Below are 12,784 nucleotides of genomic sequence, written 5' to 3' on the forward strand. Positions count from 1 at the left end.
GGTACAGAGTCAATGTGGAGGCTATATACAGGGTATTACGGTACAGAGTCAATGTGGAGGCTATATACAGGGTATTACGGTACAGAGTCAATGTGGAGGCTATATACAGGGTATTACGGTACAGAGTCAATGTGGAGGCTATATACAGGGTATTACGGTACAGAGTCAATGTGGAGGCTATATACAGGGTATTACGGTACAGAGTCAATGTGGAGGCTATATACAGGGTATTACGGTACAGAGTCAATGTGGAGGCTATATACAGGGTATTACGGTACAGAGTCAATGTGGAGGCTATATACAGGGTATTACGGTACAGAGTCAATGTGGAGGCTATATACAGGGTGTTACGGTACAGAGTCAATGTGGAGGCTATATACAGGGTATTACGGTACAGAGTCAATGTGGAGGCTATATACAGGGGGTACCGGTACAGAGTCAATGTGGAGGCTATATACAGGGTGTTACGGTACAGAGTCAATGTGGAGGCTATATACAGGGTATTACGGTACAGAGTCAATGTGGAGGCTATATACAGGGTATTACGGTACAGAGTCAATGTGGAGGCTATATACAGGGTATTACGGTACAGAGTCAATGTGGAGGCTATATACAGGGTATTACGGTACAGAGTCAATGTGGAGGCTATATACAGGGTATTACGGTACAGAGTCAATGTGGAGGCTATATACAGGGTATTACGGTACAGAGTCAATGTGGAGGCTATATACAGGGTATTACGGTACAGAGTCAATGTGGAGGCTATATACAGGGTATTACGGTACAGAGTCAATGTGGAGGCTATATACAGGGTATTACGGTACAGAGTCAATGTGGAGGCTATATACAGGGTATTACGGTACAGAGTCAATGTGGAGGCTATATACAGGGTGTTACGGTACAGAGTCAATGTGGAGGCTATATACAGGGTATTACGGTACAGAGTCAATGTGGAGGCTATATACAGGGGGTACCGGTACAGAGTCAATGTGGAGGCTATATACAGGGTGTTACGGTACAGAGTCAATGTGGAGGCTATATACAGGGTATTACGGTACAGAGTCAATGTGGAGGCTATATACAGGGGGTACCGGTACAGAGTCAATGTGGAGGCTATATACAGGGGGTACAGGTACAGAGTCAATGTGGAGGCTATATACAGGGGGTACCGGTACAGAGTCAATGTGGAGGCTATATACAGGGGGTACCGGTACAGAGTCAATGTGGAGACTATATACAGGGGGTACCGGTACAGAGTCAATGTGGAGGCTATATACAGGGGGTACCGGTACAGAGTCAATGTGGAGACTATATACAGGGGGTACCGGTACAGAGTCAATGTGGAGGCTATATACAGGGTATTACGGTACAGAGTCAATGTGGAGGCTATATACAGGGTATTACGGTACAGAGTCAATGTGGAGGCTATATACAGGGGGTACCGGTACAGAGTCAATGTGGAGGCTATATACAGGGGGTACTGGTACAGTCAATGTGGAGGCTATATACAGGGGGTACCGGTACAGAGTCAATGTGGAGGCTATATACAGGTGGGTACTGGTACAGAGTCAATGTGGAGGCTATATTCAGGGGGTACTGGTACAGAGTCAATGTGGAGGCTATATACAGGGGGTACCGGTAAAGAGTCAATGTGGAGGCTATATACAGGGGGTACCGGTACAGAGTCAATGTGGAGACTATATACAGGGGGTACTGGTACAGAGTCAATGTGGAGACTATATACAGGGGGTACTGGTACAGAGTCAATGTGGAGACTATATACAGGGGGTACTGGTACAGAGTCAATGTGGAGGCTATATACAGGGGGTACTGGTACAGAGTCAATGTGGAGGCTATATACAGGGGGTACTGGTACAGAGTCAATGTGGAGGCTATATACAGGGGGTACCGGTACAGAGTCAATGTGGAGACTATATACAGGGGGTACCGGTACAGAGTCAATGTGGAGGCTATATACAGGGGGTACTGGTACAGAGTCAATGTGGAGGCTATATACAGGGGGTACCGGTACAGAGTCAATGTGGAGACTATATACAGGGGGTACTGGTACAGAGTCAATGTGGAGACTATATACAGGGGGTACCGGTACAGAGTCAATGTGGAGGCTATATACAGGGGGTACTGGTACAGAGTCAATGTGGAGGCTATATACAGGGGGTACCGGTACAGAGTCAATGTGGAGACTATATACAGGGGGTACCGGTACAGAGTCAATGTGGAGGCTATATACAGGGGGTACTGGTACAGAGTCAATGTGGAGACTATATACAGGGGGTACTGGTACAGAGTCAATGTGGAGACTATATACAGGGGGTACCGGTACAGAGTCAATGTGGAGACTATATACAGGGGGTACTGGTACAGAGTCAATGTGGAGACTATATACAGGGGGTACTGGTACAGAGTCAATGTGGAGACTATATACAGGGGGTACTGGTACAGAGTCAATGTGGAGACTATATACAGGAGGTACTGGTACAGAGTCAATGTGGAGGCTATATACAGGGGGTACTGGTACAGAGTCAATGTGGAGGCTATATACAGGGGGTACTGGTACAGAGTCAATGTGGAGGCAATATACAGGGGATACCGGTTCAGAGTCCATGTGGAGGCTATATACAGGGGGGTACCGGTACAGAGTCAATGTGGAGGCTATATACAGGGGTTACTGGTACAGAGTCAATGTGGAGGCTATATACAGGGGGTACTGGTACAGAGTCAATGTGGAGGCCATATACAGGGGTTACCGGTACAGAGTCAATGTGGAGGCTATATACAGGGTATCACGGTACAGAGTCAATGTGGAGGCTATATACAGGGGTTACCGGTACAGAGTCAATGTGGAGGCTATATACAGGGTATCACGGTACAGAGTCAATGTGGAGGCTATATACATGGGGTACCGGTACAGAGTCAATGTGGAGGCTATATACAGGGGGTACCGGTACAGAGTCAATGTGGAGGCTATATACAGGGGGTACTGGTACAGAGTCAATGTGGAGGCAATATACAGGGGATACCGGTTCAGAGTCCATGTGGAGGCTATATACAGGGGGGTACCGGTACAGAGTCAATGTGGAGGCTATATACAGGGTATCACGGTACAGAGTCAATGTGGAGGCTATATACAGGGGGTACCGGTACAGAGTCAATGTGGAGGCTATATACAGGGTATCACGGTACAGAGTCAATGTGGAGGCTATATACAGGGGGTACCGGTACAGAGTCAATGTGGAGGCTATATACAGGGGGTACCGGTACAGAGTCAATGTGGAGGCTATATACAGGGGTTACTGGTACAGAGTCAATGTGGAGGCTATATACAGGGGGTACCGGTACAGAGTCAATGTGGAGACTATTTACAGGGGTTACCGGTACAGAGTCAATGTGGAGGCTATATACAGGGTATCACGGTACAGAGTCAATGTGGAGGCTATATACAGGGGGTACCGGTACAGAGTCAATGTGGAGGCTATATACAGGGTATCACGGTACAGAGTCAATGTGGAGGCTATATACAGGGGGTACCGGTACAGAGTCAATGTGGAGGCTATATACAGGGGGTACCGGTACAGAGTCAATGTGGAGGCTATATACAGGGGGTACCGGTACAGAGTCAATGTGGAGGCTATATGCAGGGGGTACCGGTACAGAGTCAATGTGGAGGCTATATACAGGGGGTACCGGTACAGAGTCATTGAGGAGGCTATATACAGGGGGTCCGGTACAGAGTCAATGTGGAGACTATATACAGGGGGTACTGGTACAGAGTCAATGTGGAGGCTATATACAGGGGGTACTGGTACAGAGTCAATGTGGAGGCTATATACAGGGGGTACCGGTACAGAGTCAATGTGGAGGCTATATACAGGGGGTACCGGTACAGAGTCAATGTGGAGGCTATATACAGGGGGTACCGGTACAGAGTCAATGTGGAGGCTATATACAGGGGGTACTGGTACAGAGTCAATGTGGAGGCCATATACAGGGACCTCTGGCAGTCTCTATGTGGGTGCCACAGGGTTCAATTCTTGGACCAACTCTCTTCTCTGTAAACATCAATGATGTCGCTCTTGCTGCTGGTGAGTCTCTGATCCACCTCTACGCAGACGACACCATTCTGTATACTTCTGGCCCTTCTTTGGACACTGTGTTAACAACCCTCCAGGCAAACTTCAATGCCATACAACTCTCCTTCCGTGGCCTCCAATTGCTCTTAAATACAAGTAAAACTAAATGCATGCTCTTCAACCGAAGAGAGAGTTTGTTCCACGTGAAGACCTGGGATGAGTCCCTCAGGAAGAGAGTTTGTTCCTCGTGAAGACCTGGGATGGGTCCCTCAGGGAGAGAGTTTGTTCCTCGTGAAGATCTGGGATGGGTCCCTCAGGGAGAGAGTTTGTTCCTCGTGAAGATCTGGGATGGGTCCCTCAGGGAGAGAGTTTGTTCCTGATGAAGACCTGGGATGAGTCTCTCAGTGAGAGAGTTTGTTCCTCATGAAGACCTGAGATGAGTCCCTTAGGGAGAGAGTTTGTTCCTAATGAAGACCTGGGATGAGTCCCTCAGGGAGAGAGTTTGTTCCTCGTGAAGACCTGGGATGAGTCCATCAGGGAGAGAGTTTGTTCCTGATGAAGACCTGGGATGGGTCCCTCAGGGAGAGAGTATGTTCCTCATGAAGACCTGGGATGAGTCCCTCAGGGAGAGAGTTTGTTCATGATGAAGACCTGGGATGAGTCCCTGAGGGAGAAAGTTTGTTCCTCATGAAGACCTGGGATGAGTCCCTCAGGGAGAGAGTTTGTTCCTAAAGAAGTCCTGGGATGAGTCCCTCAGGGAGAGAGTTTGTTCCTCATGAAGACCTGAGATGAGTCCATCAGGGAGAGAGTTTGTTCCTGATGAAGACCTGGGATGAGTCCATCAGGGAGAGAGTTTGTTCCTGATGAAGACCTGAGATGAGTCCCTCATGGAGAGAGTTTGTTCCTGATGAAGACCTGAGATGAGTCCCTCATGGAGAGAGTTTGTTCCTCATGAAGACCTGAGATGAGTCCATCAGGGAGAGAGTTTGTTCCTGATGAAGACCTGGGATGAGTCCCAAATGGCTTACTATTTAATTCTCTCCATAGGGAAAGGAGGATATCTAGTCAGTTGTACAACTGAATGCATTCAACTGAAATGTGTCTTCTTTAACCCAACCAGGAGGCACCAGTGGGTTAACAGCCGTGTTCAGGGGCAGGAAGCCAGATTTATACCTTGTCAGCTCGGGGATTCAATCTAGCAACCTTTCAGGTTACTGGCCCAACGCTCCAACCACTAGGCTCCCTGCTCTACTAACCACTAGACTACCTGCAGTGCTTGTTGTATATTTAATATAACTATCATATCATCCCGGGGGCCATTTACACGGCAGCTCACAAGGAAATGTTCCACGCCTGAATCTGATTGGAGGATCCCCAACATATCAAGTTACATCAGGAAATTAATGGAATTCCAATACATCACAAAACTGCATCAGTATCTGCATAGCGATGATGGACCTATCACATTAAAGTTGTAGTATCCACTACAACGATGGAGACTGAACAGGTTGACGTTGTGATACATCATTCAGATCTAGCAGGATTGTGATAGAACAGTGACGACAGGAGATCTTGACAAATACAACAGGCTGAATGGGCTTCTTGAATTGGCATGTGCAGGCAGAGAGGCCAACGAACTAGCCTAGATTGACATGGACTTTACCAATGGGATGGTTGTTCTATAGCCTATATTTCTATAACAGAGAGGGTAGCTTCACCACAAAGGATAGCCATAGCAAGACAGTGCCGTCTGATTTGGCTAATTGACGAGGTATAGTCAGGAAGTGAGGCGTGGAACTCACCACGACGTCGGTCCTCATCTTGCCGAAGGTGTTGATCAGGTGAGTGTAGTGGTAGTCGTCCATTTGTCTCAGAGTAGCGGTCATGCTGGCCACGAAGCTGCCCTGTACAGAGAGAGAGAGAGAGAGAGAGAGGGGGGGGAGAGACAGAGGGGGGGGGGAAGAGAGATAGAAATAGAGAGGTAGAGAGAGATAGAGAGAGAGATAGGTAGAGATAGAGAGAGAGAGGTGGAAGGAGAGAGAGAGAGAGAGAGAGAGAGAGAGAGAATGGTAGAGAGAGAGAGTGAGAGGTAGAGAGAGAGAGAAGGGGGGGAGGTGGAAGGAGAGAGAGAGAGAGGGGGGGAGAGGTGGAAGGAGAGAGAGAGAGAGAGAGAGGGCAGGAGGGAGAGAGAGAGAGAGAGAGAAAGACAGAGATGGCGAGGGGGAGGGGGAGAGAGATGGGGAGAGAGGGAGACAGAGAGATGGTAAGGGGGAGAGAGATAGATGGAGAGAGGGGGGGGATATGGAGAGAGAGGAGAGAAAGAGAGAGGGGGAGATATGGAGAGAGAGAGAGACGGAGATGGTGAGGGGGAGAGGGAGAGAGATGGGGAGGGGGAGAGAGAGAGGGGGGGAGGGGGAGATGGGGAGAGAGAGGGGGGGGGGAGATATGGAGAGAGATGAGAGAAAGAGAAAGAGAGAGGGGTAGGGGAGATTTGGAGAGAGAGGCGAGAAAGGGGGAGGGGAGATATGGAGAGAGATAAGAGAAAGAGAGAGGGGTAGGGGAGATATGGAGAGAGAGGCGAGAAAGGGGGAGGGGAGATATGGAGAGAGAGAGAGAGAGGAAAACATTCAATACACAATACAAAACATATAGTTCATACTGTAATTGGTGTCCAGTAAAAGCAATGGCTCAATGATTGTTGTTTGTCTTGAGGAGCAGCAGGAGCAGATGGAGAGGAGGAAAATGAGCTCAATTATCAAGTCAGAGTCGAAGCTGGGCTCGCTAATAACCCTGTTGAGCTGAGACTGGGAGGCAGGGAGAGAGTCCCAGCCAGAAGCAGCAGGACTGGAACGGGTCCTATAGCCAGGCTGGGCTGAGACAGAGAGAGAGGCCCAGCCAGAAGCCTGAGCTGAGACAGGGAGAGAGGCCCAGCTAGAAGCCTGAGCTGAGACAGGGAGAGAGGCCCAGCCAGAAGCCTGAGCTGAGACAGAGAGAGAGGCCCAGCCAGAAGCCTGAGCTGAGACAGGGAGAGAGGCCCAGCCAGAAGCCTGAGCTGAGACAGGGAGAGAGGCCCAGCCAGAAGCCTGAGCTGAGACAGGGAGAGAGGCCCAGCCAGAAGCCTGAACTGAGACAGAGAGAGAGGCCCAGCCAGAAGCCTGAGCTGAGACAGGGAGAGAGGCCCAGCCAGAAGCCTGAACTGAGACAGAGAGAGAGGCCCAGCCAGAAGCCTGAGCTGAGACAGGGAGAGAGGCCCAGCCAGAAGCCTGAACTGAGACAGAGAGAGAGGCCCAGCCAGAAGCCTGAGCTGAGACAGGGAGAGAGGCCCAGCCAGAAGCCTGAACTGAGACAGAGAGAGAGGCCCAGCCAGAAGCCTGAACTGAGACAGGGAGAGAGGCCCAGCCAGAAGCCTGAGCTGAGACAGGGAGAGAGGCCCAGCCAGAAGCCTGAACTGAGACAGGGAGAGAGGCCCAGCCAGAAGCCTGAGCTGAGACAGAGAGAGAGGCCCAGCCAGAAGCCTGAGCTGAGACAGGGAGAGAGGCCCAGCCAGAAGCCTGAGCTGAGACAGGGAGAGAGGCCCAGCCAGAAGCCTGAGCTGAGACAGGGAGAGAGGCCCAGCCAGTCTCAGACATTGAAGGATAACTGGGCTGAGAGGAGAGTTAGAGGAGAGTGTTTGAGACGTTGGCACAGTGAGATATAACTGATTGGTGTTGAAGTGTTCGGGGGAGGGTCAAGAGAGAGAGAGATGGATTGGAGAAAGTGGAGTGAAAAATGAACATCTCTCTCTGTCGGTCGACGCGGTGAGAGGTGTGTTTCTACAGAAACCATTAAGGATGCAACGTAACGGAAGAGGACTTATCAAATAGACGAGGAAATACTAGACAAAAGAGGAAGGGAGGGATGAAGAGTGATTCTGTTATAGAGACTACAAGAGATAAGGGTTATAGAGACTACAAGAGGGAAGGGTTATAGAGACTACAAGAGGGAATGGTTATAGAGACTACAAGAGGGAAGGGTTATAGAGACTACAAGAGGGAATGGTTATAGAGGCTACAAGAGGGAAGGGTTATAGAGACTACAAGAGGGAAGGGTTATAGAGACTACAAGAGGGAAGGGCTATAGAGACTACAAGAGGGAAGGGTTATAGAGGGAAGGGTTATAGAGACTACAAGAGGGAATGGTTATAGAGACTACAAGAGGGAAGGGTTATAGAGACTACAAGAGGGAATGGTTATAGAGACTACAAGAGGGAAGGGTTATAGAGACTACAAGAGGGAATGGTTATAGAGGCCACAAGAGGGAAGGGTTATAGAGACTACAAGAGGGAAGGGTTATAGAGGCTACAAGAGGGAAGGGTTATAGAGACTACAAGAGGGAAGGGCTATAGAGGGAAGTGTTATAGAGACTACAAGAGGGAAGGGCTATAGAGACTACAAGAGGGAAGGGCTATAGAGACTACAAGAGGGAAGGGTTATAGAGGCAAGTGTTATAGAGACTACAAGAGGGAAGGGCTATAGAGACTAGTAGAGGGAAGGGTTATAGAGACTACAAGAGGGAAGGGTTATAGAGACTACAAGAGGGAAGGGTTATAGAGACTACAATAGGGAAGGGTTATAGAGACTACAAGAGGGAAGGGTTATAGAGACTACAAGAGGGAAGGGTTATAGAGACTACAATAGGGAAGGGTTATAGAGACTACAATAGGGAAGGGTTATAGAGACTAGTAGAGGGAAGGGCTATAGAGACAACACGAGTGAAGGGCTATAGAGACAACAAGAGTGAAGGGTTCTAGAGACTACAAGAGGGAAGGGCTATAGAGACTAGTAGAGGGAATGGTTATAGAGACTAGAAGAGGGAAGGGTTATATAGACTACAATAGGGAAGGGTTATAGAGACTAGAAGAGGGAAGGGTTATAGAGACTACAAGAGGGAAGGGTTATAGAGACTAGAAGAGGGAAGGGTTATAGAGACTACATGAGGGACTGCTATGTGTTAGATTGGAGCAGGATGGTCATAGGACAACAACAGGGAGAGGAAAAGTAAAACATGGACATGAAATGGACTGTAATTTCTACGATCTTGGTAAAAAACAGGCTGTTTTCTAGAGACCAATTATTAGTTTAACTACACTAGGAGACTGACAGCACACTGTACCCCAAGCAGAGTCTGGATATTAGGCCTGGATCTACAGTCTGATCCACGGTGTTCATCAAGAACTACTGTATTATCAGTCCATTAGTTTTGATTGGCTGTATCAACTACCTGACCTGATCTACAACTACACAACTGTAAACCAATACCTAGAAAACAACTATAGAGACTAGTAGAGGGAAGGGTTATAGATCTACAACTACACAACTGTAAACCAATACCCAGAAAACAACTATAGAGACTAGTAGAGGGAAGGGTTATAGATCTACAACTACACAACTGTAAACCAATACCCAGAAAACAACTATAGAGACTAGTAGAGGGAAGGGTTATAGATCTACAACTACACAACTGTAAACCAATACCCAGTAGAGGGAAGGGTTATAGAGACTAGTATAGGGAAGGGTTATAGATCTACAACTACACAACTGTAAACCAATACCCAGAAAACAACTATAGAGACTAGAATAGGGAAGGGTTATAGAGACTAGTATAGGGAAGGGTTATAGATCTACAACTACACAACTGTAAACCAATACCCAGAAAACAACTATAGAGACTAGAATAGGGAAGGGTTATAGAGACTAGTATAGGGAAGGGTTATAGATCTACAACTACACAACTGTAAACCAATACCCAGAAAACAACTATAGAGACTAGAATAGGGAAGGGTTATAGAGACTAGTATAGGGAAGGGTTATAGATCTACAACTACACAACTGTAAACCAATACCCAGAAAACAACTATAGAGACTAGAATAGGGAAGGGTTATAGAGACTAGTATAGGGAAGGGTTATAGATCTACAACTACACAACTGTAAACCAATACCCAGAAAACAACTATAGAGACTAGTAGAGGGAAGGGTTATAGATCTACAACTACACAACTGTGAACCAATACCCAGAAAACAACTATAGAGACTAGTAGAGGGAAGGGCAATAGAGACTAGTATAGGGAAGGGTTATAGAGACTAGTATAGGGAAGGGCTATAGAGACTAGTATAGGGAAGGGTTATAGAGACTAGTATAGGGAAGGGCTATAGAGACTAGTATAGGGAAGGGTTATAGAGACTAGTATAGGGAAGGGCTATAGAGACTAGTATAGGGAAGGGTTATAGAGACTAGTATAGGGAAGGGCTATAGAGACTAGTATAGGGAAGGGTTATTGAGACTAGTATAGGGAAGGGTTATAGAGACTAGTATAGGGAAGGGTTATAGAGACTAGTATAGGGAAGGGCTATAGAGACTAGTATAGGGAAGGGTTATAGAGACTAGTATAGGGAAGGGCTATAGAGACTAGTATAGGGAAGGGTTATAGAGACTAGTATAGGGAAGGGCTATAGAGACTAGTAGAGGGAAGGGTTATAGATCTACAACTACACAACTGTAAACCAATACCTAGAAAACAACTATAGAGACTAGTAGAGGGAAGGGTTATAGATCTACAACTACACAACTGTAAACCAATACCTAGAAAACAACTATAGAGACTAGTAGAGGGAAGGGCTATAGAGACTAGTAGAGGGAAGGGTTATAGATCTACAACTACACAACTATAAACCAATACCCAGTAGAGGGAAGGGTTATAGAGACTAGTATAGGGAAGGGTTATAGATCTACAACTACACAACTGTAAACCAATACCTAGAAAACAACTATAGAGACTAGTAGAGGGAAGGGTTATAGATCTACAACTATACAACTGTAAACCAATACCTAGAAAACAACTATAGAGACTAGTATAGGGAAGGGTTATAGATCTACAACTACACAACTGTAAACCAATACCCAGTAGAGGGAAGGGTTATAGATCTACAACTATACAACTGTAAACCAATACCTAGAAAACAACTATAGAGACTAGTATAGGGAAGGGTTATAGATCTACAACTATACAACTGTAAACCAATACCTAGAAAACAACTATAGAGACTAGTAGAGGGAAGGGCTATAGAGACTAGTAGAGGGAAGGGTTATAGATCTACAACTACACAACTGTAAACCAATACCCAGAAAACAACTATAGAGACTAGTATAGGGAAGGGTTATAGATCTACAACTACACAACTGTAAACCAATACCTAGAAAACAACTTCCAATAATCAAGAGACATTTGGGAAATTCTAGAAGTGTTTTTTCTTAGAGAGGTCCCCCCTACCCCTTGTATAAATGCTGACATCTCAAATACAGCTTGAATGAAGAGAATTGAATTAAAGGTAAACCTGAATCAACACAATGTGCATGAGAACACATTAGCCATGATAACGTGTTGAGATGTGGACAAGCCTTCAGACAGACACGATGTTACAGCTGTCTGGAACGAAGCCTGACCTCAGAAACACGGTCACCAGTCAACATATAACCACTAGGCTACCTGCCTCTAACCACAATGCTACCTGCCTCTAACCACTCGGGTCCCTGCCTCTAACCACTCGGGTCCCTGCCTCTAACCACTCGGGTCCCTGCCTCTAACCACTAGGCTACCTGCCTCTAACCACTAGGCTACCTGCCTCTAACCACAATGCTACCTGCCTCTAACCACAATGCTACCTGCCTCTAACCACTAGGCACCCTGCCTCTAACCACTCGGGTCCCTGCCTCTAACCACTCGGGTCCCTGCCTCTAACCACTCGGGTCCCTGCCTCTAACCACTCGGGTCCCTGCCTCTAACCACTCGGGTCCCTGCCTCTAACCACTCGGGACCCTGCCTCTAACCACTAGGCTACCTGCCTCTAACCACTAGGCTACCTGCCTCTAACCACTAGGCTACCTGCCTCTAACCACAATGCTACCTGCCTCTAATCACTCGGGTCCCTGCCTCTAACCACTCGGGTCCCTGCCTCTAACCACTCGGGTCCCTGCCTCTAACCACTCGGGTCCCTGCCTCTAACCACTCGGGTCCCTGCCTCTAACCACTCGGGTCCCTGCCTCTAACCACTCGGGTCCCTGCCTCTAACCACTCGGGTCCCTGCCTCTAACCACTCGGGTCCCTGCCTCTAACCACTCGGGTCCCTGCATCTAACCACTCGGGTCCCTGCCTCTAACCACTCGGGCCCCTGCCTCTAACCACTCGGGCCCCTGCCTCTAACCACTCGGGTCCCTGCCTCTAACCACTCGGCTCCCTGCCTCTAACCACTCTGGTCCCTGACTCGCTCCCTGCCTCTAACCACTAGGCTACCTGCCTCTAACCAATAGGCTACCTGCCTCTAACCACTCTGGTCCCTGACTCGCTCCCTGCCTCTAACCACTAGGCTACCTGCCTCTAACCACTCGGCTCCCTGCCTCTAACCACTCTGGTCCCTGACTCGCTCCCTGCCTCTAACCACTAGGCTACCTGGCTCTAACCAATAGGCTACCTGCCTCTAACCACTAGGCTCCCTGCCTCTAACCAATAGGCTACCTGCCTCTAACCAATAGGCTACCTGCCTCTAACCAATAGGCTACCTGCCTCTAACCACTAGGCTCCCTGCCTCTAACCACTAGGCTACCTGCCACCCCCCTATTTTCACAAGCCTGGAGAGATAACACGTTTTATACCGGTGAG

At 47.9% G+C, this 12,784-nt stretch overlaps 1 protein-coding gene across 5 annotated transcripts in view; it reads right to left on the reverse strand.

Annotated features, from left to right (window-relative positions):
* LOC110514830 (dedicator of cytokinesis protein 1) overlaps window positions 1-12,784 on the reverse strand; it is a 611,880-nt gene that overhangs the window by 253,241 nt on the left and 345,855 nt on the right. For all 5 annotated transcript variants that reach the window (XM_090217799.1, XM_090217795.1, XM_090217797.1 and 2 more), the window contains exon 28: window positions 5,894-5,995. In XM_090217799.1, the coding sequence (XP_090073925.1) occupies window positions 5,894-5,995 (102 nt within the window). The remainder of the gene's footprint in view (window positions 1-5,893; window positions 5,996-12,784) is intronic.

This window comes from Oncorhynchus mykiss, chromosome 23 (assembly GCF_057628025.1).
Source record: "Oncorhynchus mykiss isolate SJ-2025 chromosome 23, ASM5762802v1, whole genome shotgun sequence".
Taxonomy (NCBI): Eukaryota; Metazoa; Chordata; class Actinopteri; order Salmoniformes; family Salmonidae; genus Oncorhynchus; species Oncorhynchus mykiss.